Source organism: Callorhinchus milii, unplaced genomic scaffold (assembly GCF_018977255.1).
Source record: "Callorhinchus milii isolate IMCB2004 unplaced genomic scaffold, IMCB_Cmil_1.0 Scaffold9, whole genome shotgun sequence".
In the NCBI taxonomy this organism is placed as follows: Eukaryota; Metazoa; Chordata; class Chondrichthyes; order Chimaeriformes; family Callorhinchidae; genus Callorhinchus; species Callorhinchus milii.
The window spans coordinates 17357366-17385237 of NW_024704750.1; the positions used below are offsets into that span (position 1 = coordinate 17357366).

General features: G+C 40.8%; 1 protein-coding gene and 1 long non-coding RNA gene across 4 annotated transcripts in view; one reads left to right on the forward strand and one right to left on the reverse strand.

Moving 5' to 3' along the window:
* Positions 1 to 964: 964 nt before the first annotated feature.
* LOC103178478 lies at positions 965 to 1714 on the reverse strand. Its single transcript, XR_487852.2, has 2 exons — positions 1490 to 1714; positions 965 to 1255 (listed from the first exon to the last, which is right to left on the reverse strand). It is a non-coding gene; the product is annotated as an uncharacterized LOC103178478 (long non-coding RNA).
* A 4469-nt stretch (positions 1715 to 6183) lies between these two features.
* Positions 6184 to 27872, forward strand: part of rbm25b (RNA binding motif protein 25b) — a 30274-nt gene continuing 8585 nt past the window's right edge. The window contains exons 1-11 of one of the 3 annotated variants that reach the window (XM_042337879.1): positions 6184 to 6253; positions 11514 to 11633; positions 11775 to 11824; positions 13518 to 13565; positions 15611 to 15793; positions 17574 to 17631; positions 20649 to 20809; positions 21450 to 21626; positions 23155 to 23238; positions 25901 to 26226; positions 26963 to 27077. In XM_042337879.1, coding sequence (XP_042193813.1) covers positions 11528 to 11633; positions 11775 to 11824; positions 13518 to 13565; positions 15611 to 15793; positions 17574 to 17631; positions 20649 to 20809; positions 21450 to 21626; positions 23155 to 23238; positions 25901 to 26226; positions 26963 to 27077 — 1308 coding nt within the window. In that variant the 5' untranslated portion in view covers positions 6184 to 6253; positions 11514 to 11527. The remainder of the gene's footprint in view (positions 6254 to 11513; positions 11634 to 11774; positions 11825 to 13517; positions 13566 to 15610; positions 15794 to 17573; positions 17632 to 20648; positions 20810 to 21449; positions 21627 to 23154; positions 23239 to 25900; positions 26227 to 26962; positions 27078 to 27872) is intronic. The other 2 variants (XM_042337881.1, XM_042337880.1) reach the window with 2 other exon arrangements.

The following is a 27872-nucleotide window of genomic DNA, read 5'->3' on the forward strand; positions in this document are numbered from 1 at the left end:
CTTTCCCTCCTCACTTGTCCTTGTGGACAACAACGTCTGTCTGCACTGTACATAAGACCTGCCAATAGATGCTTTTTTTTAAAAAAATGCTCCTTATTGTAACCAGTTGTCTTTATTGACCAAATTAGCTCCAGCCCAACTGTATAATTGGCCCTTTTCTCTCTCTTTCTTGTCTCTTACACATTGAAAATCTCACTGGTAATATTTTCCAATATTGACAGTCTGCAGAGATTCCATAATAAGGTTAGTGGATTGAATAGACGCCCCGCTGACTCAAGCATTGATTTTCCAAATGTCACTGCTTAGGTTTCCGTCATCGTTTCTGTGTAAAATTCCGACCAATGCCCCCGGTTCACACACTCTTTTGTCGTAAGGCATCTTGTCTCCCAATGGTTGGAAACCTTTTCACCAAATGGAATGACCAAGGCATGGGATTGGGATCATGACTTGCGTTCTAAGATTTGATTTCCTTATATGTATATATACATATATTTTTTAAAAAACACTTAACATCATAAGACACAGGAGTAGAAAAATGGGCTTTTTTTTAAAAAAAACAAGTTTTATTGTCTGATCTTCGTTTTAGAAATGTGACAATCCTCAACATCCATAAATCAGAGGAGTGTCAACTCTAGGGTTCTAGTAAGTAGCAGAGAGAGAGAAGCAGAAACGTTTTAAAATCTTGAGGCAAAAATAAACCTTATGTATGATGTAGAGTCTTTCATGTCAGTAAGATGTCTCAAGGCATTTCACAGACTTTGAAGTGTAGTAACTATGTATTTTGTAGGTGATCATGGCGCACAACAATATTCTACAAACCGCCATGAAGTGAATGAACAATTTTGGCTAGGAGATTGTTGCCAGGGAACTGGAATAAATACCCATCTCTTTTTGAGTAGTGCCAAGGGATCTTCCAGTGCTCCGAAACACCACCCAGCTATATAAATGCAATTGTTGTTTTATCTTTAACATCTGCTTGAATAGGCAAACAGAATGTTGATTTAATGTTTTATCCAAAGCACAGAACCTCCAACATTTAAGCACATCCCCCAACATTGCATTGGAGTGTTGGTTTAGACTGTATATATTCAACCTCAACAAAGGAATAAAATTCCCAGTTTTTATACTGTTAGGTTCTGTGGGATTGCTTTACATAGAACCCCCATTAGGAAGGCTATTACCTTATTCTAATATAGAAGAATGTTCTGTTATTATTGCTCTTTCTCTTTGTGTGAATCTGTTCAGCAATTCTTTTCTGTAAAACAAGTAAATAGCCATAATTAATTCATCAGAGGATTGCTAAATGTCACTAATATCCCGCTGAAAAGTGCTCCACCTGGAATAAAACCATTAAAAAAAACTCTGAGGACATACAGAACAAACCCCCAACAGCATAACCACAACATCCTTCCCATCTTTTTCCCATCCTTCCCAAAACAGGCCATGTTTTGTTGGTTTAGTTGCCTGGTGATTTACACAGATTTCTTACCTTCCCATTTTGTCTTTAAATGGATTTTTCCAGATTTTTTCTTTCCTGCCTCCCTTCCTCCAAATCGTTTGAAATTTGCCAAATGAGTTAATCCATTCCAACCTTTGCGTCCATCCTTGGTTCACTTCAGTTTCAAAAACAATTCAGAAAATGCAATTTTTTTTGTTTTTTGTTAGTCAAGAGTCTGATGCATTCAGAAAACTCCTGTTGTCTCCAGTTCCAGCTGCTGTAGACAAAGAGAAACAGTTTATCAGTTTGCACCTTTTCCCCCAGAACACCATTTGCATTTGCATAAAGAATCAGATACGGATTGGCATTAAAGGAAGGCCTGAGACTACAATGTGTACATTCGGGTGGTTACTGGAATTGAGCCAGCTCAAACCTGGCAGGTAACAGTATGCCGGTAAGCAAGCACTGCCGTTTGTCCAAATGGGACCAGTCTACCTGTTAGAAAGTTGCCTTGCAGCATTATCAGAAGCCAAGTGTGGATAAAAATCCATCTCCAGCTTATGTCATTCACGATTCATTAATGAGCCAGACAGGCTTGTCAATCATCAGCAGTGCCCAGGAGTTCTGTGGACCTCCCAGGCTCAGGTATCAGGGCAGGTCACCAAGTCCATCCCAGAGACTTAACTCCAATTTCCCTTTGCCAACGCATCATCACAGAGCCAAGAAAATCCTTACTCCCCCACCCAAGATTATACACTGGAGAACTTTTGATGACCATGATAACATTTTGGTGTTTTTAGATTAAGGAACACGACATGGCTTCGAGATGTTACACTCGAGATGTTACATAATATTATTTCAGTTCTGAGAGTTTTTGGACGGTAGCAGATTTTCTTTTGGTTATCCGGGTGTTTGACAGACATAAAATCCCAACCCAAGCTACAGATGTATGCCATCTACACATGGTATTTTTATTTTTTTCTGGAATTGAGTGCATGTTCCCTCACTGCTTACCTAATTCTGGAAAGTATTAGGCACAGGTTAGCAAGAGCCAGTGTTTGGGAACTCATGAGTGGGGGAGCTGAACCAGCTAAAATCATACATCTTTCATCATGAACACTGTCTGCCAAGTATTTTATTGTTTTGTCCAGCTCTGACCTTGCTCTTAGGACTTTGGTTTATAGGGTTAGCGGGAGCCAAGTGGGTAGAATCCAATCCAATCCTTAGTGACTAGCCTGCTGTTGAAGCCCTGCCATTATATCAGGCTGGCTGATCTGTTATTAGCAGTTCCTTGGATTACTGCAGAGCAAACCTGGTTCAGCAACCAGACTTCCGAGACCACCACAGAGGGTCATCTTGATTTTAATATTCCATTGCTTTTTTTTTGGTCAGGCATCAGCCACGTCTGAGACGTGGGGAAACCCATCACCATGCTTAAGAGTATCCAAACCAAGCTGAGAATTCCATGCATCCAACAGATGGAAACTCCAGAGATAGATTATTGGAATGGAATGTGCATTATTTCCCTGGAGGGATGCATCCATATTCCATTACCAAGTATGTCACCTTGGAGGCAGCTCAACCTGATGGTGAGCCCATTTACCTCCCTCAAAGCAATGGGCTGGAAGTAATGTAAAGTGTTTTGGAGCTGCATAAGACCATGAACTAAAGTCTAGTGGGCCTGTACAAGTTTGCCTCTGACAAAACTGACCCTCATCTGCGCACCTTCTTAAGAATTCACTACCTCAACCATTCAGTTGAGATCAGAAAGGAACCTAAGACTTTGCGCCATCCTGATGCGTCTGGGAGTTCCCCAGAATGGTCAGCGTGAATACCTATGTGACAAGCTAATCCTATTTTAGAGGTTGAAATTGGGATTTGGGTCCTTTGTCAACATTGCACCTTATTCTGTCTTGAATCCTGACTCAAATAGATATTTTTCCAATAGATTAACCCTCCCCCGACTATCCTAGAAGAACAGTCAATAGTTGGTTATCAGACATCTGACAAGTGCAAAGTCAAACCCTCATTCGAAATTAAGTCTGTGGTGCATCATATAGTGTGTTTGTTTATATAAAGATGAGATGCATGTCCATTATGTATATGCATGCACCACATGTGAGTATGAAGCTGTGCATGCGCAGCATACATGTATGTTCAGTGAAAATATACATGCTGTGTACACGTGTGTATCTGTAAGGACATTATGGCATAATGCACAAAATTACAGATAAATAATATCTGTAACCAACCGTGAGTGACCAATTTTATTTGGGGGATTAGAGGACACAGAGAGAAACTCCCTTCTCCATATAGGTTGGGAGGCTTATATGTATACACTATGTTAGTATGTACATTATGTGGATACAATATATTTTAAATAGTGCCTTTCATGTTGGGAGGATATCTCAAAGTACTTTACACAGTTGGCTGGACACCCAAGCCAGAGGTTTGGGCAGGGGAAAAATGACCAAAAGCAGACAAAGAAGTAGGACTTCAGGTGGGCTTTAAAAGTGTTGAGGGAGTGGACAAGTCAGAGGATTCTCTGGGACGTCTTTTCGACGTGAACGTCGTTATACAAGTGTAATTTGTTGTTCTTCTCATCTTCTCTGGAATTCTAGAAAGCAGGGGCAGAATGGCTGAAAGCTCGCCCATTAATGGTAGGGCGAATTAGGTGGAAACATGAAACAGGCCATGTTCATAGAATCATAAAATTATACAGCACAGAAGGAGGCCATTCATCCCATTGTGTCTGCTGGCTTTTTGAAAAGAGCTATCCAAATCAATCCCACTCCCCCACTCTCTCCCCATAGCCCTGCAAACTTGTCCTCCCAAATAATGATTTACTTCTCTCTTAAAAGTTGTTATTGAATCGTCTTCCACAGTTTATTGAGTGGCTGAGTCGTGGAGGTAGAGTGGGGCAAGGCTGTGGAGGGATTTAAATGAGAGGACAAGGATCTTGAATTCAATCCGCTGGGGGGTGGGGAGCCAATAGAGCTAAGCAAGGATGGGGGTAATAGGCTCATGGGGCTTAATGCAGGAGAGGATAAAATAAGAGTTCCTGATAATCTGCAGCTTGTGTTGGAAGGAACTGAGGAGTCCAGAGAGCAGAGCATTGGAATAGTCAAGCCTAAACATAATTAGGGCGATGAGGGTCTTGCAGCCTAGAGAGAGAGGTAATGGCAGAAGCAAGCAATGTTGCCAAGGTGAAGGAAAACTGAGCAAGTGAGAGCCTGGATGTAGGGCTTGAAAGACAAATGGGAGTCAGACAGGACACAGAACACCAGCATTGTGAGGTGGTATGAGTATCTGTATACTCTGTAAGTATATTTGGGAATGTCACCTCCAATCCTCGCCAGGCTCCAATGGCTCTGAATAGATCGACTTCCTGATCCTCAACCTCACATATAAATGCCTTTACACACAAGCACCTCCCTACTTCTCTGATTTGCTCCTACCCCACTCCTATGCCTGCCTCCTTCACTCAGCTAACACAGGCCGGCTGTGCATCTCCCAACTCTTGAGCCACCAATGGTGGCCATAGCTTGAGAGAGTCCTAATCCAATGTCCTTTCTACCTGAATCCTGCCTACCGCCCTCTCTATCTATCTTTAAATCCCACCTGAAACCCTACCTCTTTGACTGCATTTATGGTCATCTCTCAGCATCTAACCTCACCACAACAGCAATTTGAAACATTATCCAACTAGAAGGGGGCTATAAATCCAAATTGTTGTATGTAAAGTATACTTATGTACATTTAGAATGGGTATGAGTGTGTATGCATATGTGTATACACAGTATGTCAATTACATGTATATATCTCACTGCATGTGCAGTAGATTTAGGTATACAGTATTATATTGTATGTAAATGTATGTATAGCATATTTATGTGTGTGTATGGGAGTGTATGTACAGTACACATGTATGTAGAGGAGTACTGTATAGGCATTATATATGGAGTGTATGGACAGTATATGCGTGAGTACAGTACATATATTATGGAGTCCTGTATCGTATTGGTTAGAGCACTCACCTCGTAAGTGAGAGAGCCCGGGTTCAATTCCCGGGCGGGGCAAAACCTAAGGCAAGTTTCCTTACTCCACACGCCTCCGTTTACCGAGCAGTGAGGCGGAACCCGGTTGCCAGTCGACTGGCGGATCGCTTTTCCGGGGGGAGGTTAATAACCCCTTCAACAAATAAAAGCCAACGATCCGGTCGCTCAATCCGGGACCGTTTGTGGGGACGCCGCTGCCCGCAATTGGCTGCCGCCTTCCGCCCGCAAAACCGGCGGCCCCTTCACCTTCACAGTCGCGCGCGGGCGCACACGTAACAGCCGATTCCCTTCGCGGTCTGTGCCGCGGAGCGCTTTGCCGCGTCCGGAAGGCGCGATAGGGCGCTATATCTGAATGCAAGGACGGTTCATGGCTGTACTGCACGTGGAGGGGTATGTGTACAGTGTGTGTGTGTGTGTGGGGGGGGAGGGGGGGTCCAGTAAACCTGGAGTTACGTCACGTTACGTTGCACATGGACGTGTCTCGTGAGGGCTGGACGTGGGGGCGTCGCTGGCGTGACGTGATGACGCTGATCACGTGCGCTTGTTTCGGGAGGGGGAGGGAGAGTTAGCGAGGAGCCGAGTCCAGCGCCACCACCGCCGCCGCCGCCTGACCGCAGCCACACGGCCCGCACCGCCCTGTCCCCGCACCGCCCCTCCCTCCCTCCTCCCTCCCCGAGCAAACCCCCCCCCACCACCACCACCGCGCCCGAGAGACGCTTTCCGCGCGTCTGTGCGAAACGATCAGCCCGTCTCGACGGTAAGTCGCGCCCAGAGAGCGCGGCCACGAGCCCGACTTTCGGTGTCAACCGGGGGGGTGGGTCATGAGTGAGAGGCCCTGGGCTTCGCGAGGCTGCGGAGTGGTGCCGTGAGGGTGAAGGTGGGGGCGGGGGTGGTGTTCTCTCCCCCCCCCCCCCCTCACGGCCAAGCCCGGCTTCCGCGTTAAAAGAAGCGGCGTTGGTCGGCCCGGCGGCTTGGGGTGGTGGGGGGGGGAAGCACAGGCTTCGGGCCCGCTCGCTTTGCTTCTCTCTTAGTGGCGGCGGAGAGGAGAGTGGGGGGAGGGGAGGGGAGGCCTGGGACGTTGGGCCTACCAACCTGGCCTAGGCCCCGGCCCCGGCCCCACGGAGACGTAGGAGCCCGATTTCCCTGCCCCTCAAACCACGACTCACCCCCCCCCCACCACTTCGCGTCTCCGAACGGCAGCGAGTTAGCGATGTCCGTGTGTTGACGCCGGGAGGGGACGGGGAGGGATCTTTTGAAAGGGAACGTGGGTTTGGAAGGAGCGATGGCTTTATTTTGCATCAAATCCTCGGGTCGATTCCAGCTTCGTGTGTGTGTGTGTTTTTTTTAAGGAATACATTTCTCTTCTTTCTCCCACACCAACTCCACCACCACCACCACCACCGCCTACACACACAGGCACTTCGCTTTTCAAGCTTTATTTTGCACACGTTTAATTATTCAAATAGTTTTAGTTCCTCATGTATTCATCTTGTTTTTTTTTCGCGTATGTCAGCGAGGGATTCTTAAGCTTTGTGTGTCTCAATACATGTGTATTTTTTTAAAAAAAAACTAAAATAATGTATGATGCCAATGTCTCAGTTGTTGCTTTGGAAGGGGGCTGTGGTATTTTTAGAGGGCTTGTGTTTTTTTTTCCCTAATGCTTTTAGAGGAAAGGCAGAGCAGCTGCACCATTTTGAAAAGCCTCAAAGGAGACTGACTGTGTGTTTGGATGGGTTTGTCTACCAAATTGAGACTGTTTTATTTTGGTTGGTGCATGGTGAATTGGGGTTATCTTTGGGACTGAAGGAGTCCCCAGCTTTCAAGTGACAATATATGTAATGTAAATAATGGTTTAAATTGCTTTCTGTTAAACAGTTGGTTTTCAAGATAACTGTACATTTTCATATTTAGAAAAAGTAGCCCCATAAAATCTAGTAGTCAGTATTAAGTAAAATACTTAAGCATTCATGAGGAGTTGAAAAAGGTGGTCCTTGTAACAAAATGGTGGCCATTGCAAAGAAGTGTCTGAACTGAGAAACAAAGATATGAGGGAGTGGTTATATTTCATCAGTTCAGAAAATATTAACTTGAGAACAAAGTCAATAATCTATGAATATCATCAGATCCTCACAATTAAATCACTGCCTTAACTATTCAGACATTCAGTTCCCTTCACTATAGTGTTTTAACCATGGTGTGGTTGTGGATAGGACAGTAGTGGAATTGTGACATGGGGGCATGGTAATAAAGCCTGAGGGGATATGGTGTTTTGATTATGCTGTACAGTGAAATGTATATTTTGTAGAATAAATAATATGTAGCGTGATTTAAAGCAGAAGCTCAACACCATTACAGGTAAATACTTGCACAATAGTATTCTAAAACCAGGCTTTAGTTTTAAAAGTATTTTGCTCACAGAGATTCTCCAAGGAATGCTAAACGTTCACCTGAGCTCGGCTAAATGCCAGGGATGTACACGCTGGGGTAGCGTTACCTTGGAGGTCCCCTTTAGTATGTAAAATGAGGGCATTCTTTCCCATTGTTCTTCACGTCACTGCTGAGTGTTGTGGAACATGGGGGGAAGGGGGTGGGCAGATGAGAGGAGATTTCTACCAAGGTGGGCCGGTTTGATGAGATAAAAAAATTACATTGTATCTTTTTCAAGTAATAGATATTGGGAGAGTTAGGAAAAGAGAGTCAGAACATTTCTTGTGTAATGCAGTACGTGTAATTCATTATCTCACATCATCAGTATTTTTCTTCAGGTCAAAATGCTCTGTTTGGGCATGCATTTGAAAGGACTGAATGAATAATGATACTGCTGGTTGACAGTTGCAGTCATTGTGAATGTAATCCTGGCCTGAATTTCCCGAGTCCACCATTATGTTTTCATGAAATCCTAGTAGAAAATGCACAGCGGCACAGACACCCAATCTGTGCACTGTTGCATTTTATATTGAAATCTTAATATTGGCTCACTTACAACCTTGGTTTAAATAAAGAAGTGTTGCCACGTTCATGAAATGGTGGAATGTTTTGGAAAATAGGAAAGCTATCGGCTTTAATCTACAAATCTATGATGAACATTGGCAAAATATAATCAAATTTGTTTTTAAACTGTGGTCCAACTTCCAAGAGGGTATTGTGTGTTTTGTGGATGATTATTATCTGAATTCAAACTCTGGCTTTAAACATTCCATTCTGGTCCAGCAGTCCAGGGAACCAAATTTATTCCATCCTTGAAAATCCACTATGTATAATACTTGGGCTGTCAATGCACTGCTTGGGGATTTCCAGCTGCTGTCTTATTCTGTCTATTTCAGATATTCCTGTTAACCAACAACATCCTACCTGAATGGAGAAAAGCAAACATACTCGCTCATTTAAACATTTGGAAATGGGGATTAAAGTCATTTAAAGAACTGCAGATTAGTGACCCATAGTTGTATCAAAACTGATTGAAGCCTTAGTGAGCCAGAAGCTGTTGAAACACCTCAGTCAGAAACATCTGCTATCTAGATCCATGTTGACCGAAGAAAATTACAATTTTGGTGCACTTAATCTCGTAGGCTAGAAATGGCATAGTGAAGTTGGAGGTAAAATCCACAAGAATTCTGGAGCCTCTGACTGTACAGTTTTCCAGGTATTGAGATAGTGAGCGAGATATAACCTTCAGAGTCCTCGTTATTCCTGATGATGTTTGTTATCGTGTTATTTCAGCATCTGTAGAGTGTTTTACTTGTATTGCCACTCTTGTTTTTCATTACTTAGTGATCCAAGCAATTTGGTCAAAAATAATGTTTTTTTTATATAAGCTATTCATTTCCCGTCTGAAGGAACATGCCCTTTGATTGTTATAACAGTGGGCTGACAAGTTTCAGGTCCAGGCATTACCCACCTGATCTATTCTTTTAAGATTTGAAAAAAAATCTGTGGGAAAGGCTGATTGAAGAGTAGGAATTTTATCGTTTGCTCATTTGCATACTCAATGTTCTGCAAAAGACGATATCAAATTTGTAATAGCAGTCCACTTGGACAGGCTTCAGCTATTGGCTGTATCTTGCTCAAGTGGACTTAAAGATGGCTTCTTCCATCTACAATATTGAAGGGTTGATCTGAGTTATCCGTTCTGTACAGTTTATGTCCAGAGCAGCAGCGTAAGAGGAAGAGCAACGTAAGCAAACTTTCGTGTTTACAGCAGTAACATGAGCTGTTGCAGCTGTACTCAAGATTCTGTGTCAATCCAGAAGTCATAACTTCACATGCCTCTGGAACTCGCATTCACAAGATGTTATTATCAGGAATGCTCACTCTTGTATGCAAAAATATAATTGCAGAGTAAAATTAATTGCTGGAGCACAAGGGAGATGAGGCAATTCTGACTTTTCAGTTGAGACCTCAGGACCCAGTACAATTATAATAATAATAATCCTTGCATTTGATATAGCGCTTTTCACGTCGGGAGGACGTCCCAATGCGTATCAAGTGTGCTGTCTTTACAGCAACCAATAGTGTACAATCTTTTGAGACATTATTATCTTTGCTTCCATCTATTACTCTCTTGTGCCTCAAATGCACAATACAAAAACTCACAGTTTAAACTATGTCAAAATATCACTCGAGCTTTACAGTTTAAACTATGTCAAAAGTATCACTTGAGCATTAAAAGCCATGGGGTTACATTCACCGCCAGGTATTTAAAAAAAACCTATACATTATCTTTAGCTATTAAGGAAAGAAACATCTTTTTGCCGTCTACATTTTCATTGCAGCCAATGCTATGCTGGCCAAGTATTTACTGGACATCACTTGACAGGAAAGAGGTGTGCTGTATTCTGCGACCGTCAAGTACTCTCAAGAATATAATTGGAGAGGTTGGCTAATGGTATGTTAGCATCAGATGGAATCATTTACGTTGATGAATATCTAAATTTTCAGGCATCGATGGAAATAAAATAGGTGTCATGTCTCAGCACTTGGAACAATCCATTATTTATATATATATATTTCTAAAATACTCCTGTATTTATATAATCGTATTTTTGGTGGCCACTGAAATGTAAAGTAACTGTTGATGGTAGGGATGTTGTGCTGAAATACTATATTGATCATCATCACATATATATGAAACTTGCAAGAACTGAACAGTTGTTTTGGAAGAAGGTAGCTGCAAAATGGAGGATTTGTTAGCTAAAGAAGATTGCCGTTTTTGACTGTCCTGACAATATTATATCATTCTGGCTAATTGGGTCCACATGAATACTGCAATTTGATGTTTGACTTTGGCTTGTTACTTCATGATAAAGGGTCAAGAATGCATTTCTCCTACTATGCACATTCTGAATGCTTCCTAAACTAGCATACTCAGGTATCTCTGTGACAGCTTAGTCTGGCAGCAGAGCCATCTGTTCTTGTTCTCATTGTCATTTGAAAGTTGGACCAAACTCTGTTGACTACCCTTTTGATGCCCCTTCTTCTAAATTCAGCTGATTCTGCACTTAGTTCAATATCGTGCTTAATTTAGAGATGGTACAGTGTTAACAGTCTGTGGATTTGCTGTTGAATAAAGCATTCAGGAGCCTTCAATTCCTGTAGCCTGGGATTGTTTTCCAATAGTTGAGATATCTACATTTTCCTCCATTCTTTGTGATGCATTTCGATAAGTCGTTTGACATGTAGGAGGTGTCGATTCTGTTATTAAATGTCCACACAGTGCACTTTTTAAGAGGGCTCAAATGGATAGCAAAAATGGGAGACCTGCCTTGACTCTTTACCACCCCCAACTCCCTAGCCCAGTGATGCTAAGGCGTGTTATAACATCATCAGCTAGAAATGACTGCTTCAGCACAGTCTAGGGATGAAAGCAGGGGTCATTTCTGATTTCTGTAGCTCAGTTTCATGATGGGCTGGGGGTTAATTATCAGCTGAGTTATCCAGGCAAACTTGTTTCAGTGCTTCTATGTTAAGTCGTTAATGCCATAAAATGTGAACTTATTGGCCAGCATCTTATCTTACAGGTTGGTGCTAAACCATGTCCTTCCCACCACACATGAATCGCCCACCTTTAGGGATACCTCCACTCCCACCAGGTATCCCTCCCCCACAGTTTGCAGGATTTCCTCCTTCAGTGCCGCCTGGTATGTAAACAAAACTTGTTCTATTTAAAAGCTTTAGAAAACTGTGTTTATTTTTTTTAGAAGTAATATGGTTATCAAAAGAATGCAAATGTACAATGAGATGTGTAGAAATCTAATTTTTTTTACTGATATTGATTTCAGGAGCACCTATGATTCCTGTACCCATGGGATTAATGGCACCTGCCACGACCGTAAGTATATTCAACACGTCATATTAAAGCTGAGCCCTAAAGGTTAAGAAAAGCTGAGGGTTAAATTGCATTTTTGAAGTTACTAAAATTGCAGTTCCTAAAGGTGAAAGCTTTTGGTCAAAATTTTAAAATGCATCTCAGTTTCAATTTAAATTGCAGTCAAGAGTTTTGGTAGGACTGACTTGACTGACACATCTGCAAATAATGCAGATTAAATACATGCCTAAGTAGAAGATGGCAGACCTCAAATGTACATAATGTGTTCTCTGAAGTGGAATTAATTTCTGGCACAAGAAAATCATTAATTGGCCAGTTTTCTTTCCTTTGCCTCTGAAGGCACAGACTTTTGTTGGTGTACAGTTCCACGTGCCCTGGCAGGCTTCCAGTACCTTCCTGAAGTATCTGTTGATGTTTGAGCCAAGAGCATGAGTGCTCACAACCAAATCCAATACTTTTCTGCCCAACCATTTACAGGAGAAAGAGGGAGTATCTGTTAGAATTGTGATGAGTCTTTCTCTTCCCCTCCAATCTAGGATCACCAAAGCCAGTTGTCGTGCCCTAGCTAATTTCAATGAATTTATTATAACCAGGAATTCAATCTGAAACACTTTGGTCTTTATGGCTTAAATATACAATCAATTCACTTTACAGTCTATTCTGTGAAGCACTTTGAGACGTCTAGAAGACGTGAAAAGCGCTTTTGCAAATGCAAGGATTATTATTATTATAATGTTATACCAGGCATTTTATTTGCCTAGTAGCCATGGAGAGGAAGCCCCAATTAAATTGCATTATTTTTCTAATTGTGATTGGCTTTTCATTTGATTGATCACATCCATTAACTGTTTGAAAAGTTACATGCATGTAAATAGGAACCGTGTGAGTGAGTCAGATATTTGTTTCTTTTTGGGAGGTGGGTTGAGTCACTGGTTAATATGAAACAGAGTCATGCAGGCAATGAAGACCCCAGGCTTGGCTTAGGCAGCAGCCGTAGACCTAAGCTAGATCAATGATCCTGAGCTAGGGATGGGTGATACTGTAATCACCCTGGGTTCCCAAATGTTGATTGATGGTAATATGGGGTGTTTTCAAAGTCTTGGCATGCAAATCGATTGACTTGGATCAGGTACCCAGATCCCATGGAACTGTTTGCTAGCATCAGTTTGTATCTTTGAGACAAGGAAAGAAAATTGAGATGAAAGGAGAAGCTTACCATTCAATCATTCTATTTAATCAGAATCACATTTTAACCCAGAAATGACCCAACGACTGTATAGTATGGCATTAGAAATATAAATGACTGAAAATTTAATTTCATAAGAGGATGCTGTTTAAAAATATAACCTTGAAAGTAAGCATGCATTTCCAACACTGATGTGCAACTATGTTATTGTGTTCACTCAGTTAAGGATGTTTGCTCCCAAATGAGTCACTGAATAAAATTCACAGTGTTGGTGCAACTAACATGAAATGGTTCCAAATACAGGGGGATTAGCTATCAGTATTTTCTGGTACTTTGATCAAATTAGAAGCCTATAAAGAACAAATCATAGATCAAAGAGCTAACTATAATATTAATAACTGGAAAGTAGAAAGTATTTCCCACAAGTAGAATTATCTTAAGTTTATCCATTGTTTCTCTAAAGGTATTGGTGTACTTACTATTGTTGTTGTCTCCCTCCACATTCTTCAGGTCTCCATGCTGTACACCATGAACCGTTGCCCAACAGAGGGCAAGCAGGTAACCTGTTCTAGGCCCCTGCCAATGGCAGTCTGTAATTGAACATTAGTATCAAAGCAATTTCTTCTCTGCCCTCTTCTTCCACCTCCCTATAGTGAAGCGCTTGTATTTTTATCTGTCTTGGCAGTGGTTTAGAATTCGGTGTGTAGTGAATGCCACGCACTGAACGTACCGTACCAAGTTTAAATCCATAGCAAAAACTGTTGGTAGATCCAGTGTGTATGCGTGTATGATTAAAACTTAAACAATCCCCTCGCAATTCCCCCTACCCATTTCTCCTAAAAGCACTGGTGCAAACCAGTGATATTAGAGCCCTCGTAGCTCGCCAAAGTGCCCACCTTCATCTTTGAGGTTTTCAGAATTTCTATTAATTTTGTCCTCATCAAGTGTTTGCATTTGCCAACAGGGAGTTCCTAAATAGTGATCGGGATCCTGAAACCTCTGGATATTTTCTGCTCTCTAGCCAAGGGTTGAGGCCAGTCGCATTCTCCCTATCACTAAGATTATCAGCTTTTTGCACAGACCTGAGATTTAATTCAGGAATTCCTGGTGCATAGAATGCACTGATGCTGAATGGAGATTTTCCAAGTGTTGGCATCAATTTGGGTTACAGAAAGTTACATTTTAATGGTACCACTGACATTAGAAATATGGTAGGACTATGTGGTTTGAAGGTAATTGCAGTTACAGATGGTCCTGCCATTGGCAAATTAAGGGTGATTTTACCAGTTGCTTTGTGGCAATTGGGAGTGAATATCCTTAACGTTACAAAACGCTCAAGTTTTCTTTTTTAAAAAAAAACTGCAAATGCTGTAATCTGAAATAAAAGCAAATACTAGAAATCCAAATGTTGGCAATCAGTATCTGAAAACAAAAGTCGGGTAACCTATCTTCCTCTCTGAGGTGTGGATTGATTTTAAGCTTTTCTGCTTTTAATTCTTTTGGAAGATATTTGTTTCTGGTGCCAAATAAATTACTGAAAACTAAACATGAATATTTGAATGCTTTCCCCTATCTCCTTAATGTCTGGTCCAACCCTCACCAAATTATGTTGTCAGAACTAATGGAAAACACTTTTTATCACCTGAAAATATTATATCATTATGCATCAATTGCTTTCTGTAATGTTGTAAAATCATTTATAAAAAGTAATTGTTAGATCAAAAGACTTAATAGAGTTGATTAATTTATTTTGAATAGTTCGCTTTAACCTCGACAGCTGCATAGACTCATTTGAATATAACAACACATTATATTTGTATAGCACCTTTCACGTCGGGAGGACGTCCCTAGGCACTGGAATGTTAGAGATTTGGACCTGAGCAGTGGGTTGGGATCGGGGGTGGTGGAGGGCATGGAGAGTAGGGAGTAGGAGGGTGGCAGAAGGTGCAGTCAAAGAGGAGGGTCTTGAAGGAGCAAGGCAAAGGGATTGTGGGATGGAGTTCCAAAGAGTGGGGGCAGAGAGGCTGAAGTCTTGACCGACGATGGTGTGGCAGGCTGGAGCCTGCTGAACGGAGGGAGCGGACAGGGAGATATGGGGTTAGCAGGTCATAGATGTAGGAAGGAGCAAGGCCGTGCAGGGCCTTGAAGGTGAGATCTAGGATGTTGAACTCTTCTGGGGGAATGTGGAGCCGGGCGAGGTTGGAAGTATTAGTGTCACGGAGTCTAATGCAGGAGAGGACACGAGCTGCAGAGTTCTGGATGATCTGCAGCTTGTGGAGGGAAGAGTTGGGAAGGCCGACAAGCAGGGAGTTGGCGTAGTCGAGCCTAGATGCAATAAATGCGTGGATGAGGGTTTTGGCGGCCTGAGAGGAGAGGCAGTGACGGAGCCAGGCGATGTTGCGGAGGTGGGGGAAGGCAAAGCAGGTCATGGCACGGATAACAATCAACTTAGTTGACATGCAGCATAAATTATATTTTGTGTGTATTATGCCGTACATTTTAGCAACATGTGGACTCTTACGAATAATAATTTGTAAAAGTACGAAGGAGCTATGTTTAATTTTTATTTTGTTTTTCATGAATGACGGATTAAAACATACCAGTGTTTTACACAGGTATTGCTACCAACATCTGTGCCTTTGGTTGGAAAACACATTGGAGCAAGAAAAGACCATGCTAGTCAAAGGATCCGGGAAAATGATGAAAACAGTGGCCCCACAACAACTGTTTTTGTGGGCAACATTTCCGAGAAAGCTTCTGATATGTTAATTAGGCAGTTGCTTGCGGTAAGTCTGTTGCACTAATGTAACTTGTAATTTGACAGACGATTGAATTCCTCCAAACAATTCTCTCCTGAAGGTTACATCTTCACAGATTCCTGGAGCCCTCTGGTATTGCATCTCATTTTCTAATCATTTGTCTTAGTGAAAGTTTACTATGGAGCATTACAGCCAAGCCTAATGCTTTCTCCTGCCAATGTCGAATTCACATTTTCAACAGGATCAATCATGTGTTCGTGATTAGTAGAGAAGAATTTCTGGCTGATTTTTCTTTTCCCCCTTTCCACCCATCATGTAAATGCTGATCATAGTGTTTTCAAATCGGCTATCGAGCCTGTGACTTCCCTGCGGCCTTTTGCTCAGTTCCTCTTCCTGTGGTGCTTTTATCTTTTTGAGGTATTGCGGGTGGTGAGTGGATCATTTCAAAAAGATAAGATTTAGGAAAAATTCAGTCAAGTTCATTTCCAGGGGGTTGTGTTCAGTTATTATGATCCTTTTGTTGTAGAAGTGCAGCTACAGACTCAGATTCGTAAAATGTTGCAGGGTAGAAATGGGCCATTTGCCTACCAAGTCTGCACTGGTAGTTTTCTCCAAAGGAGGTAACAACAAATTGTATTTGCATAGTGCCTTTCACGTTGGGGGGCAACTAGTCTAATCCTACTCTCCTGCTCACTCCTAATATCCTTTTAATATTTCTCCTTTTGAAGCATTTTATCAGTTTTTAAAAAAAACTTCCTTACAAAGAATGTGTTTTAACCTCTATTTTTGAGATTATCTTACATTTGTGCCCCCTTGTGAATTCATTTTGATCAAAGTTTTGGTTAATACAGAAGTGTTTGATTTTAAGGTGAAACGTTAATCAGGCTGTGTTAATGGTGACATTTTATTTTTCAATTACAGTACATTTTTTTTCAAATAAATGTTTGAGAACTTCTCCCTTCTAATTTTCTTTTGAAGATATTGACTACTGCTCAGTTTAGTTCCACAGATTCAGTATTGCGTACCCTTTTTTGTATTGGTGACTGCTTTTTTTTAACATAACAGACCCTGATTTGGGACACAGGGTCTATTTTGTTGTCCAACTGCTAAGATTACACTTCTCTTTCCATTATATTAAAGGTGAGGTTTTACTTGTTTTGTCCAGGCCCTTTTAAATTGTTGTGCAAAAACTTCCAAGTGAGAATATAGCGAAATTAAATGGGCTGCAAAAAACATCAGTATTGCCTGCCTAAGTGTCCATTCTTCACGTATGAGCCCAGGTAATTGTGTCACATCAAGACCAAGCATAATTATTTCTTTGCTTGTCAACTACATATGCACACTTTTTACCAGAAATCACTGGAGAGCAATCAGAAGGGAGGGGCAGAGTGTAGTTCTCTCTCTTCCCCTACCCCCATCTCTTGAATGGGTGCTAAAGCCCCTGCAGTGATTTTTTTTGTTGTCTTACAATAAAATTTACATTTATATAGTGCTTTTCACATAGGGAAGAAATCTCAACCTCAACTGCAGGTTGGGTACCTGAGATGGTGGTGGAGGCTGAAGAGGGTGGGGAGGGGAAAGATGACCATAGAGATACGTCTTGGCGAGATGGGTCCATATGATGAACTTCACCCTAAAAAGTAGATATAAGCTGAACACTTGGGGAGAATGGAATCCCTTGGTTGTAATCTTCATTTTGAGGTGTGCAAGGAAACATTTATTTTGTGTTGGGCATGTGCTGTGCATGTGCTTCAGAGGTGAAGTTTGCAGAAGATATTAGTGTGAACCGTCTCCTCTTGATTTTCAGAAATGTGGCTTAGTTTTAAGCTGGAAGAGAGTTCAAGGAGCTTCTGGAAAGTTGCAAGGTATGGAGAGCTTACACAGCCCATTGCTACATACATTACTAACCTCTGCTTGCGGTTACTCTGAGCGATTTACCAGATTTGGCTAATTGTAGATACTTTTCCTGCTGGTATTTATCCACACGTATGGTAATTCCATTCACAGCAGGTGCTTTTTTTTTAAAAAAAGCCTGCATTAGAGCATGTCCTTCCAAATTGGAGTCGATGCAAAGTTATCAAGTTGCTTCGTCAAGTTGAAATATCATGAGTATTCACATCAGTCACCAGCATTCAGGAGGCCTGGGAGCAGGTCTCCGACTTGTCCTCCAGGTCAGCAGATGTGCCCATTGATAGTAAGTGGGAATGGATCCAGCCATTCTTCATGTTAGAACATCAAGTTAGCGGGCCCTTTTGCCCACGGTCAATTCACAGTCAAGCACATTGCTTTTTCTGCTTTTCAGTTGCAAGTGATGCTGTACCTAAAAATAGTCTTATTTGTTTATACCCTAAATAATTCCTTTCAAAGCTGTCTAGACTAGTTGAATCTGCCAACAGCTGGACTAGTCGCAATGTACAGGGTATAAGGGACTTGCATGTTTGCTTATAACGCACTGGAAGTATTGTCAGGAGCGACATGGAAGCAGGCCTGTTTTTTTCATAACCATAATGTGAGATTGAATTTTATGGACACAAAACACCATCCGCATTATAGCAGGGTTGTATCTAGTATTGCGTAATGTAACTATTTTAAGGCCGCGTTTTAAAAAAAACAAATACTCTTTCTCCCTGAGCCACTCATGGTGACAGAAGAGCCAGCAATCTGTCTGTAGACCTTTGCCAAATCTATTCTTGAGTCGTGTGCCAAAGTCATGAAAGAAGCAGTTTGATGCTCTCTTCCTTTAACCCCCCACCCCAACATATGCATGCACACAAAAACACAGGCAGAGGACAGATATTAAGATTGTGCGCATTCTCCCATTGTGTCACAGTGGCTCATGATTTTCAGAAAGCGTTTGCTTGCATAAACCATATAAAATTAAGGTTTATAGAGTTGATGGCATATCTGTCATGGATGGGAAATTGGTTGGGAAATAGGCAGAGGTTTATTACATCTGTACCATTGCAAATAGTTGTACAATGTAGAGAAGGAAGATGTAGGATAGGTGCTGAAATCAGTCAATGCAAATGGCATTGCGGCATTTATGACAGGCCTGGAAAGTAAAAGTGCTTCTCTGGTTAGAGGGTGAGTCAGACCTCATTTGAAGTACTGTATTCAGTTTGCACCCAATATTAGGAAGGATTTAGCAGCCTTGGAGGGCGTCCAGCAGTAGTTCACTGGATTAATATCTGGGGTGATTGAGCTTACCTGTGGTGAGAGGTTTTGTAGACTCGGGTTAAATTCATCAACAACTGATTGCAGCTATATAGTGCCTGTACTGTAGGACAATGTTATGAAGCACTTTACAGGGTTGGAGTTGGATGCTGAGTATTGGAGCAGGGAGAGGTAACCATAAGCACCGTTGAAGAGGATTTTTTGCACAGGATTTAAAGACCAAGAGAGAGCGGGATGAGAGAGGTGGCGTTCCAAAGGGTGCGTAGTTCCTTGACCACCAATGGTTGGAGAGAGGAGATGCAGGATGTTTAGCATATTCAAGTTTGCCAAGGAGAATGGCTTAAGATTCCTTTGTTTTTGTTAGAGGAGGTTAAGGGGTGATATGATTGAGGTATTTGGAAAAACGAAATTAATTGATGGACACTTCTTCCCTTTGGTAGATGGATTAATTACAGGTGGGGGGGTGGGGTGGGGAACAGCCTTAAAATTAGAATCAAGACAGTTATTGTCTAGGTCAGGAAGAGTTTCTTCTTCACACATCAAGGTTGCGAAGATGTATAATGCTCTGCTCTCGAAAGCTGGAGATATGGAATCAATGGGGATGTTTAACAGAGAAAGAAACAGATACTTGGATAGCAGAGGTGCTAATGGGTTAATAATAATCCTTCAATTTCATATAGCACCTTTCACTTCAGGATGATATCTCAAAGTGCTTCACAGGATTTACTGTTGAGTGTAGGCCCTATGTATTTTGTCGACGAACAGAGTAGCCAGTTTGCACAGCAGTGTCGGGTACAATGTCGAGTAGATGAATAGTTTTATTTGAGGGATTGTTGGCTGGGACCCTGGGAGAAACTCCCTTCTCTTTGAATCGTACCATGGGATATTTAACGTCCACTTGAACAGGCAGACGTGAACTTGGTTTAACATCTTAGCCGAAAGGCAGTACCTCCAAATACGCGGTGCACCTCCAGCAGTGCACTCCAGTGTCAGTCTGGACAATGTGTTCTAAGTCCTGAAATGTGGCTTGAACCCACAACCTTCTGACTCAGGCAAGAGTACTACCAATTGAGCCAGGCTGACGCACAAAGGTGAAAGAAACGGTGTCGCATTGGGGTTAAAGATCTGCCAAGATCTAATAAACTGGTGGAACAGGCTGGGTAAGTAAATGGCCTCTTCTTGTTCCTGTTTTCCTATGTTCCTAACAACAACCGAGACATGCTATTTGCGATTTGATAGGAAAGTAATTCACTATGTGGGTGGCACATTTTCACACCAGGCCTTGGGGAGCGGTAAGTGTCCATGTATTTACATTGCCAGATTTTGCATATATACTTCAGCATGTACTTTGTTTCATAGTACCTTAGCGCAATTTATTCCCCCAAATCAGTTCCTTTACTACTATCAGAATGCAATATCTCACAAGGTCATAAAGGTACAGTTCCATGCGCAGCAGCGCTCCAATGCCTTGTCAATATACCCCTGTCCATGAGTGAAAGTGAATGGTTTTAGGCTATTTCCTGTCATTCAGTGGGATTCCTTTATAGTTTTCCACAGTCAGTTCCACCCATTGAACTGATCCAAGCTGCCCCTTTAGAAACAAGTTGAAACAAGGCTGGTCAAGATAGTATTTTGTTGAGAAATTGTAAACTTTTAGCCACCACAAGTTAAAATATTATCAGATACAGAATGCTTGTTTTTTTTGCAGCATTTGGCTTTTGTGAGTACAAAGAACCAGAATCTACACTGCGTGCACTGAGATTACTTCATGAGCTTCAAGTGGGAGACAAGAAGCTGCTTGTGAAAGTAGATGCAAAGACCAAAGCTCAGCTGGATGAATGGAAGGCCAAAAAGAAAGGCGTTAATGGAGTAAGTTCCGGTTCTATAAGCTCTGGACCTTTTATATTCCTTAAGGCTTGCAAAATTAAATACTTAAAAAAATGAAACGTACCTTACAATTCAAGACTTCATGGTCCCATGCATTAGCTTGAGTGAATATAAAGTTTGCATTCTGGTTCATTGTGGAAATATCTGTTGTGAAGAATGGTCATGGTGAGCAAAGCAAGGCTGCTGGCACCTGTCATTGCCTTCAGGAGAAGGGGGGACCTTAACATTGATCGGGAGTTGGTGGAAGAGCATATTTGTCCTTAAATGCCCTGCTTTGGAGAGCTGGGGCCATTACTCCTATCTGAACTGAGCCGACAAACAAATGTCAAAGGAATATAAATGGATTATTCATCGTCGGATGCTCACAGACCTCCCAGTCAGCTTTAAGAGCAGTGTCAACATCAACCTGAGATCAACTTGTCTTGCTTTGGGATTATTCTTAGTTTGGGAAGTTAAAGGGGGGGAAAAAAACAAAAAACAAGTTTGATATTTTTTAGAGAGGAGGTGGAGAGAAGAGCAGAGAGTGAGAAAAGTTAAGTAATGGAATATTGACCCACAACCGTTTAGCCTTGATGAGCATTATTGTAGATTTGTGATGGTAAATAATTTTGTATTTCTTAAGGACTCAAAATCAGAAGATTCAGCCGAGGATGTCGTAGATGAGGAAACCAAGAGACGAGACCAGATTGTGAAGGGAGCAATAGAAGGGTTGATTAGAGAATATTCAAGTGAATTAAATGCACCTTCTCAAGATCAAGATTCACATCCTAGGAAGAAGAAAAAGGAAAAGAAGGAGGAGGTATTGATTTGTATTGTATACTTGACGTGTTAATGATATATTGTGTATTTACTATGTATGCACATTAAGCACAAGCTATGCTGTTATTTTTTCCTAAATTTATATTGAATTGTTTTTCAATTCCAGCAAAATGGAGTATATTGCAGGGAAATAAAGCGCGACTTATTCTCACTAAAGTGCAGTAGGGGAAGTAAGTGCATTTGTAGTGTTTTGTGAGGGCAAGTGCTTAAGATTGTAAAATAGCGGCACTAGTGGGTGGAAACTTTGGTTGGGTTAAAGTCTTAACATTTTGAAAATGAAGATAAAACATTTTACTAAATGAATTTGTCCAGAGTTTATAGAAATGGATGAGAGAGCAACGTGCAGTACTCAAATGTCCATTGCAGAGAATTTAATCTTGAAACTTGCACACCTATGCCTCTGCAGTGTTTACAGCAACAGAGTGACGTGCAGGGTGGAACGAACATACGCATACTGAGACATATACTGATCTGGGGTGCATTGCTGTGATCAATCTTGACATGGAAATTGAGTTGATCTATCAAACCCTGTAGTGGCCAACTAACACCACCCTTGGCAAACTAGAGCTAAAATAAGGTGATAATTATTACAAGAAGGACATATAGGCTTTCCATAGTTGTCTCAGATCAGCAAGCTTATCCAGTAAAGAGCTAAACCGTATGGGCTGCACGTTCCAGATTTAAACCCTTTCCAAAGTCATCTTGGTTAGCTGATCTCAGCCAGGGTGGTGCTCACACCCCAGGTAAGAAAGAGAAAAAATTAATCCGGGTTCTCACTCCTAGTTTCAATTGTGTGTTTCCCCCTAATGATGTCTCTGGATGCTGGGTGAGGACACATTCTGGCTCGACAGCGGTGCCCTTTGAGAATGAATAACTTGCCAACACTTCTTGCCAACACACCGTGCTTCAGCTCCCCTCTCGACTCTTTACCCCCTCCTCGCCCCTTCCCTCCCCTCACCCTGACCATTTCCCCCCTGCTCGGGTCCTGATCCAACTGTACAGCGCCTTGGGACGTCCTCCCGACGTGAAAGGTGCTCTCTAAATGGAATCTTGTTGTTGTTATTGTCAAAGCTCACACAGGAACTAATGGTCACTCGTGCAAATTACAAGTGGTGCCTGATGCCATCAGAACCTTGCCCAAATAAAAAGGAAACGAAATTATGAAAGGGTAAAAGAGTGAAAATGGATAGAGTTGGAAGGTTGTTAAATGAACATTAAGTTCATATCTTGGCTGCACAGCTTAATACATTGCATCAAACATGCTGCCCAACTGTTTGTTGATGAACTTTTTTTCACTAACTGAACTGCAGCCTCGGCCTAGCCTTTTGAATCAGTCATTGAAATGACTTCCAGAGCCGCCATGACGTTCGGAATGACAATTCAGAAGTATCGATGTATTAGAACGAGCAAAACTCTTGCATGTATTCTTTATACAAAATAATGCCTGGGCTAATAAAAAATTAATTGCAAATGGTTTATTTAAATAACCCGTGTCTTTTGTTCCTCAGGATGACATAAGTGCAATGGAGATGGAAGAAGACAAACGAGATCTAATTTCTCGAGAAATTAGTAAATTCAGAGATACTCACAAGGTAGTACGAAAAACCCTTTTTACTTTCTGCATATAGGAGCACGAGCGAAAAATAACTACACACATTTCCATTTTTCTTAGAAAGCCAATATTTCATTAAAATGATTTGCTGTCATTAGCTTTATTTGTAAAATAACGAGGTATTCAACAAGTTGCCCTTTCGGCCTTTAATATATGGATGTTGCCTTAGGCCCATTATAAGTTAAAACAGGAAGGCACAATCAGATAAACTAATCATGCCCTATGTAGTTTCTCAGGAGCCGCATGCACTTATGTAAGTGGGGGAATATTTCATGTTTTGTTTAGCCATAGGAATTCAATATTAGTTTTAAAACCATTTTGAATACCCAGTTGTTAGAAAGCCAAGGGAATACTTATGCCTTTAATGCACCATTAATTTTACTTATGGGTTTAGAAACACAACGAGTATAGCACAAAAAAGTCTCATCATTTGAAATTTTATAGCTCAAAATTTGACAGGGGAGAATTGAAATAGAAATTTAGAGCCCTGTCCTAGAGCTTTTGTCTAAAGGAAAAGTAAGTGGTATTATGTGGTACTGTTGAAGTGTAGGCATATCTTTTATGTGAGATTATATGCTGAAGAAACCAGGGCAGGGGAAATCCAAACAGATACCATATAACATGCATGGAAGAATGTACATGCCCTTAAAGCTAATCTATTCATTGACCCCCACCATTATGATAGAGATCATATGGTGACTAAAGCAAGATGAACTCAGAACTTGTGAAAATGCATGGATAGGATGTAAGTATGAGCTTCAGTTTCTTTTTTATAAAATTCATGGATGCCCCCTTGGAGAAATATGCAAAGGTGCAGCTGGATGTTCTTTAAAGTCTGTGGTTCGTGAATATGAGCTAAAACTGCTTTGCAATTATGCGTAATCATTTTCCTTTGTTAAAAAACCCATTCTGTGCCCCCTTTGATAAATTTATTCTTTGTAAATGAGAACTGTTTCAATATTTTTAAATGTTGGATTTTTGTACGTGCACAGTCAACCTTTGCATGTTTTGCATATTTTTTATATTGTAATGTATTTGGCTGCAGTCTTTTAGACTGCTGCTGTCAGAAATTCAGTTTAACAGGGGGTGTCCATTTAGAGCACTGATGAGTCTGAAGATTATTTGAGGTAAGACCTAATGATCTTCTCTCCTCTTTCCTTTGCCATTGTTTTACATTTGTTCTGCCATGAAACCTGACTCGCTGTTTTAAATGTCTTCATTTAAATCCTTTCCTTCTAAAGACTTAAGTATTAACTTATCTTGAGAAGCTATATTAATGTTCCAGCATTAATGTTCTTTTGAAGGTCAGTTTAGATTGAATTAAAGAAAACCAAAGTTAAGGCTGTTTTCTAATAGTTTGAGTGAACATTTGTGTAGAATTAAATTGAAAAAGAATTCAAACAAAACATCAAAGTGTTAGGGAGCTACATCTTTTAAGATGATTTCCAACAAACTTCTATGCCTGCCTCTTAGTATTTCCTCGTATTTGTTGCGAGTTTGACTCAGTGACACGTACTGAGCTGAGGGGGATTGCAGGCTTTTGTAAGTATGTAAGAAGAACATGTTCACCTCTCACCAGAATCTTAGCATTTAGGAAAATGCAGAGGTAAGTTAATATAAACCTGATATTTTTACTATTTACTTGGATGTGGAGATAGCCTTTGGCTCATTTTGTAATTTTGATTTTGCCCTTATTAACACATTCCGCCAGGTTCAACTTCAGTTGGCACAATAAAAAAGTAACACATTCTAAAAAGTTTACAATGTTCAAAGCCTTTAATTTAAGTTACAGAAGAATTGAGGGTTTATTAAATATTTTAACCAGAAAATAAACTTCTCAGTCTAAAGTTTGATACATTTATTTGAACATACTTAAAAACATAATGTTGCATCCATTTCAGCATCAATTGTGGCTGTGACTCACTTATCCAGCAGTGTGATAGTCATTAAATATTTTTAATAAGTGTTTTCATATTGGCATGCTGGCTGGATAAAATGTATTGTAAAGGCTTCCTTTTCACTATTTGCTGATTTTGGGGTCATTGATGGCCGATCGACGACTAGAAACCCGAGGTAAGAACCTGTGTTTACAATTGTTCAAATAGTTTTGCATTGTCGCATATTGATTTTCAATATTTGAATGTTTAATTACCAACTAGGGATGATGTATTGTATGTAACTACTTTTAATTTGTAAAACTGCAGTGCTTATATATTATTTTAAAATGTGTTGGCACCTGCTTGTGCTGACAACTTGGTCGTTCTATTACTTGTGAACAATTTACTTGCTCTTCCCAGAGACATAGCTTATAGGCATTGTTAATCCAGTCTTGACGGTCCAAGTCCTAGCACACCCACCTGTAAGTCAAATCACTTCCAAGGACGGATTGTAGTCTATTGATGTTTCCATTTTCTTGTAGGAATTCTGGATGGTAAAGTTTATTAAAAATTTGAATGTTCTATCTACTTTAAATGAATATCTAAACTCTTGTATAATGTCTTACAGTTGGCAGTCTTATGTCAACTTATGCTTTTTTTGCACGATAAATATGGTCTTGTGATTAGTGCACTATTCTGTAAAGCATTGCTCTGAATGTTGGCTCTTTCTAATGAGTAAGAATTCTTGTTGATTATTTTTTTTAGAAACTCGAAGAAGAAAAAGGAAGGCGAGAAAAAGAGAGACAAGAAATTGAGAAAGAACGAAGAGACCGAGAGAAAGAACGCGAACGAGAAAGGGAAAGACGCGAACGAGAGAAGGAGCGTGAAAAAGAAAAGGAGCGTGAACGTGAGAGAGAGAGAGAACGAGAGCGTGAACGCGAGCGCGAACGTGATCGCGATCGTGAGAGAACAAAGGACAAAGAAAGGGAGAGGGAACGAGAGAGGGAACGAGATCGTGACAAAGAAAGAGAAAGAAGCCGAGACCGGAGTAAGGATCGTAGTAGATCGAGGTATGACCTGATAAATGAAGGGTAAGTACTTGGTGTTTGGTCGCCCAAAAGTTAATTTTTTTTAAAATCGGGGTGGGGAGGGGGGGGGGGGGCGGGGGAAGAAACCTATACATCAGTGTAAATGGATTCTAGTGTTATTTAGATATCAGTAATCTCTAATGGTACATAATAAAGAATAACTGGTTATACTTTACTGCAGTTCGGTTTTGGCAGGTGATTGTGCCGGTCACAATTTTGAGTAAATTCCTTTAATTGGTCTATTTCTTAGTACATTTGAAACATCTTATTGCGATTTCCTTGTTGTTTTTGGCCATTTCTATTTGCTCATGGCATTTGCTCCTGTGTCATATGCTATTTCTAGGTACCCTCTTAATAGTACTGGCTCAAGGGTGGGGCAGGAAGCTCTTGGTGCACCCAACAGTAGTGTCTGAGTGTGAAACCAATGGTATTCACTTTAGAGACATGCAAGGAGTTTTTTGGCATTGAGAAAACAGAATAGTAAACTGTTGGATGGTTTAAAATGCTGTAGGAAAGGTGATGTTTTCCTGATTGAAAGGTGTATCTAATCTTTACCCAATGGAACTTAATACTCATTTTTAATTTAATAATTTTAATGAGGATCTGAAATGGTTGTTTGAATTTTGGCAGGTATTAAAATTTCCCGATCCATCCCCTCAAAAAAAAAGTTGGATTGTTTTAATGTATCTAATATCCAAATTGTGAACTGATCAATCGTTGCTTTACTGAAACTTCCTAGAGAGAAGAGCCGAGAAAAAGATAAGAAGAGAGACAGGGAAGAAGATGAAGAAGAAATGTATGAGCGCCGGAAGCTAGAACGAAAGCTCCGTGAGAAGGAGAATGCTTACCAAGAGGTAAACGTTTTAATTTTAGTGGCAATTGTGGGGAGATATTTCACCCACAAAATGCAGTCACTACACTTTACAGTATTTCCTGTGAAGCACTTTGAGGCGTCTGAACAACGTGATAAGGCACTATATCAAATGCAAGGATTATTATTAGATATTTAAATTATTTCCTATGTATATTAAAAGAGAAATGAAGTTTGTAAGTCTTGTACGGCGGTGGGGGGCCTTAAAAAGATCTTACCATCCAGTAGCTAATACTATCTGACGAGGTATTATTATATTTTCATTGTGGGTGCTCTGGAGAAGTGTTGAGGCCCTTCTCTAGGAGAATAAGTGAGTTGCATAAACCTCGTGTATTTGTGCTGTTCTAAAAGCCAAACAAAATGTCTTTTAGATCAGGAGATTAGGGGTAAGGCTAAGGGATAATCTTACCTGCTGTCAGCCAATGACGTCTTGGTAGGTTGGGGCTTGCGAAGAGCTAGTTCGAGCTACAATCAGCAAATTGTGCAATGCAAACTGTTACCAGAGTTTCTTTCTGGTGTTGAATTTTTCATGAGGGGGGAGGGTAACCATTATCCTGTGATGAGAAGTATCTATTTTCCTGTGCTCTATTTACCAAACTAATTCCCATGTTTTTCTGATTGAACCATATTATTGCCCAAACTTTTTAGAAACAAATTCTGGCTATCTGCGAACTTTAATTTTAGTGTATTTTCGGCAACTATACTGACACATTTTTACAATACATTACACTATAATAATAATAATAATAATCCTTGCATTTGATATAGCGGTTTTCAC